Raw genomic sequence first — 3888 nt, 5'->3', positions numbered from 1 at the left:
CATTGTGCAGAGCCTAAGAGCTAGACGCTGCACCGTATAGTGTGGCGCCTAGCTCTCAGGCGCTGCACTAGTGGTTGCACTACAAAATGAAGCAACCACTAGTGCAACGCCTAGAAGCTAGGCGCTACACTGTATAGTGTGGCGCCTAGCTCTCAGGCGCTGCACACTGACTTAGTAATTTTCGGATCACACGGGTGCGACGCTGGCAGGCGTATAGCGCCTATCTGTGAGGCGTTGCACAGTGTAGTGTGGCGCCTTCGTGTCGGGCGTCACACAAAAAGGTCAGCCGTGTGAAATAGTTTTACGGGCAGTTCATTCTGTGATTTGATTTCGTCCATAGATCAAATTTGTCAATTTTGCCTCATAGGAGTGGGTATCATGGTATAAAAAGAACCCGTGGTCTTCAGGTAAAAACACTAGAGCCCTGGCACAGAGTAGTCAGTTGTGGCAGCAGCTACTTGTTTGATTTTAGGATTCCAACCCTACTTTTGAATATGTCACGGGAGAGTTCTAATTCGCCAATATTTCTATACCAGTTATTTAGAACACTCATATTTTTCGATCAATTAACAGCATGACCTATCAGTTACTGTGCCAAAGTACAAACTTTCAGATCTGCATCTACGAGCATTTCAGCACCAAGTTTCCACAATCAACCAATAAAATACAGTCAAGTCTGGATCATGTACACTTTGCACAACACCGTTCATCCATGGCCCAAGCAGTTCAGCAAACAATGTAAACACAGTTTATTTGACACAGGTAACAGACTAAGTTCATATAGCTACACATAATAACAAGCCAGAAGATTCACTGGATACTGCGGCATGCCCAATGTCGAACATGCAAGACACGAGTAGCTTCCAAGCACGCACATTACCAGAAACAGCAGCAGCACTCCTCCAGACAGCAGCAGCAGCATAGAGCGGCCAACCTGCAAAAGGAAACGCAAGGTTAATGCGATGAAAACAGGAAAATAGAATGGAAATACCGGGGGTCTTGTGCAATAAAATGCTTCAGCCATTGAGTTAAGCATCTATACACATCTTTGTCAAACAAGAAATCTGTACCAAGACATTATCCTGTGTAGTATGAATTGACACTCCGGTATGGTGTAAGTCTAAAACCCCGAAAATACATTGATTAAGGCATGTAGACTTTCAGCTACGGATTACATTACATAAAAAAGGACAGACCCAGTGCATAGAAGCTCCCAAAGGGAAGGGTTATAGGAACCTAGTCTTACCCCTGCAAAGTGCAATGCAGAGAGGCTGGTTTGAACCCAGGACTTCTTGGTACAAGTGGGGAGGATTTCACCACTGCGCCAAGCCCGCCCTCAGTGATTACCTTACATCTACTTAATAATTTAAAGACTGATTAAATGTATAGTATTATTTCGCATGAAATGAAAACTCTTCGCTAGTCCACAGGTTCAAGGCTTGGTGCCCAAAATGACGTGTGCAGCTATCAGTCATCCAACAGGTGCTTGCATAACACACTGACTGTTTTTTTTTCCTTTTGGGTTCAGCCAACAGGTAGTACATTCAAACAAGTTAATTATACGCACTTCTAAAGGGATGTATTTTGGGTGGACACAAAGCATTGATGAACATGAGCATCTATTGGTTATTCCAGATAGCCGCTGTCTAAGGTCAATGACTATCTGCAACTCTGCATCAGGCAACAGTGTGCACCAGTCTAGCAGACGTATCCTACCTCCATTCTCTTTTAGATGTCGATTTAGAGTGCATAAATGCAGTGTTCCAAAGATGTGCAAACAATATGTCAACTAACCATGATAAACAATGGATTTAACGATATTGATAAATCAAATATCACATGGTCAACAAAAACTTTATGGGCTCCTGCTACAGCGTGGCATCATCTCGAAGTTGTGTGTTACTAAATGTTTCAATATGGAGGCAAATGCACACCAGCATATATCTGTGATTCTGTATAATATCGCTTCTACACAATGCTTTGTTTCTTAGGTGCTAGTAGATACAAGACTTCTCATTGTGAAGTTTTTGTTTAGGCAACAACTACTGAATTATCTATTTATTACACAAATTCAGCCAGCACAGGAAAATTAATCTCTGGATGATGTATTCGCGATTCAGACATACTTTAGTTTCGAATATGCAAACGATTTCATAAAGAACCAACCAAGCCCCTCTCAAAAAGACACCAAAGAGCTAGCTCAAGAAAAACTAAGCATGACCCCATGATCTCAATTCTCAACAATGAGTTCCAAGTTCGTCATAGAGAAAAACTACATTACTGGTGCAGTATAAACAAGAATTTAACCACAGCCAGCAACACATCCGAATCACATGCCCAAAACTCATAATACATATTGAGAGAAGGCCTGAATTAACATTACCATCCTTTGAGGAAGCCAAGGCAGCAGTCATCGTCGTTGTGGTGGTGGTGGTGATGATGACCATGGTGGTGGTGGTGGTCCTCGGCGTGGTGGTCATGGTGGTGGTGGCCGTGGTGGTGATGGCCACTGTGCGGCGGCGGGGGCGGGTAGTAGTAGGGCGGTGGCTGCTGTGGCTGGCCCTGGCTGAAGTATCCCTGGTACCCCGGAGGCGGCGGCGGCTGCTGCTGCTGCGGCGGGTAGTACGGGCCCTGCTGCCCGCCGGCCGGCGGCGGGTACACCGGCGAATACCCTGCAGGCCGCGCGGAACAAAAACGCAGATCAGACCATGGCAGGCCCTACCCAGCAACACACGCTCCCCAATCGATCGGGGAAAGTGACGCGTCGGCGCCGATTTGGGGAGGGTTTGGGGGGAGTTCGCGAGAGATGAACGGGGGGCGGGGCGGGGACTTGCCTGGCGGCGGGTAGGACTCCTGCGGAGGGACCTGCTGGTAGCTCATCCTCTCTCGGCGTCGGCGGCGGAGCCGATCCCTTTCTCCTCGTGATCTACGGCGGGCGGGCGGGTCGTTTGGTTGACGCCGGGACGGAGGAAAGACGAGACGAGAAGCAAACCGCACGGGGTTCTCGCCGCGGCCCAGCGACTTCCTTCCGCTTCCCGTGGGCTCTACTGCTATATAAGGTTTACCACTGCAACTAACCAACAAAGCTGGAATAGCTCAGTTGGCTAGAGCGTGTGGCTGTTAACCACAAGGTCGGAGGTTCGAGCCCTCCTTCTAGCGATTTTTATTTTTGATTTAAATTAATTTTTCCCCCTTTTGCCATCACTTCAGATGTCGGTTTAATCAAAACTATTGTTTTTACCATCACATGACATGTCGTTTTTTTTCAAACTAATATTGCCCGTGTCATTTTTCACTTTCCCATGACACAATGTTTCATTTTCATTCAATTCTCCCATTTTGCCATCACATGAGATGTCGTTTTCATCCAAACTATTTTTATTGCCATGATGTGTTGTTTTCGTTCAAAAATATTGCCCGTGTCATTTTTATTAAAAGTACTACTTGGCCTTTTCTGAACCTTGTATGTGGGTCGATGAAGCCTCTATCTTCCTTTTGAATGCTCTTATAAACGATGAACTTTCATTGGGAATGAATAAATGAGCCTGAGGGTTTTCCTTGCAAAAAAAAGTACTGCTTGGCCTTTTATCACATGAGACCAGAATTAAAGCTTAAATCCTTGGTAAAGAAATGATAACCCACTTTAATGACACATATATGACACCAAAACATAGAGTTGAATTCTTGGCTGGTTGGTCATTTCTCATTTTCTACTAAAAAGGTTGGTTCTCGACCAAACGAAAGTATGCACATGAGACTCCCATGGTGAGGGTTTCTCTTCCCCTCTCACGACTGCAGCGTCCAAGGCACTCAACCCCTTCAAGCTTCAGTAGCGAACCCGTGAATACACCTTCACTCTACTTGCCACTCTGGCTAGTAGTTTAGCCA

General features: G+C 45.7%; 1 protein-coding gene and 1 non-coding gene across 2 annotated transcripts; one reads left to right on the top strand and one right to left on the bottom strand.

The window, feature by feature from the left end:
- Positions 1 to 630: 630 nt before the first annotated feature.
- LOC109767973 (uncharacterized) lies at positions 631 to 3038 on the bottom strand. Its single transcript, XM_020326713.3, has 3 exons — positions 2835 to 3038; positions 2384 to 2672; positions 631 to 934 (listed from the first exon to the last, which is right to left on the bottom strand). The coding sequence occupies exons 1-3, from the start codon at positions 2878 to 2880 to the stop codon at positions 877 to 879; spliced, it is 393 nt and encodes a 130-aa protein (XP_020182302.1). The 5' UTR covers positions 2881 to 3038; the 3' UTR covers positions 631 to 876.
- Positions 3039 to 3085: 47 nt separating this feature from the next.
- On the top strand, positions 3086 to 3159 carry TRNAN-GUU (transfer RNA asparagine (anticodon GUU)). The gene has a single exon. It is a non-coding gene; the product is annotated as a tRNA-Asn (tRNA).
- Positions 3160 to 3888: the final 729 nt, after the last annotated feature.

Source organism: Aegilops tauschii, chromosome 5, assembly GCF_002575655.3.
Source record: "Aegilops tauschii subsp. strangulata cultivar AL8/78 chromosome 5, Aet v6.0, whole genome shotgun sequence".
NCBI classification, from domain to species: domain Eukaryota; kingdom Viridiplantae; phylum Streptophyta; class Magnoliopsida; order Poales; family Poaceae; genus Aegilops; species Aegilops tauschii.
The sequence above is the reverse complement of the archived record's forward strand: the minus strand, read 5'-3'. Positions and strand labels throughout refer to the sequence as shown.

Coding starts and splice junctions, on each gene's coding strand:
- LOC109767973 (XM_020326713.3), bottom strand. CDS start 2,880: ATGAGCTACCAGCAGGTCCCTCCGCAGGAGTCCTACCCGCCGCCAG. Junction 2,673..2,834: donor GGAGTCCTACCCGCCGCCAG/GCAAGTCCCCGC, acceptor CGCGGCCTGCAG/GGTATTCGCCGGTGTACCCG. Junction 935..2,383: donor CTTGGCTTCCTCAAAGGATG/GTAATGTTAATT, acceptor TTCCTTTTGCAG/GTTGGCCGCTCTATGCTGCT.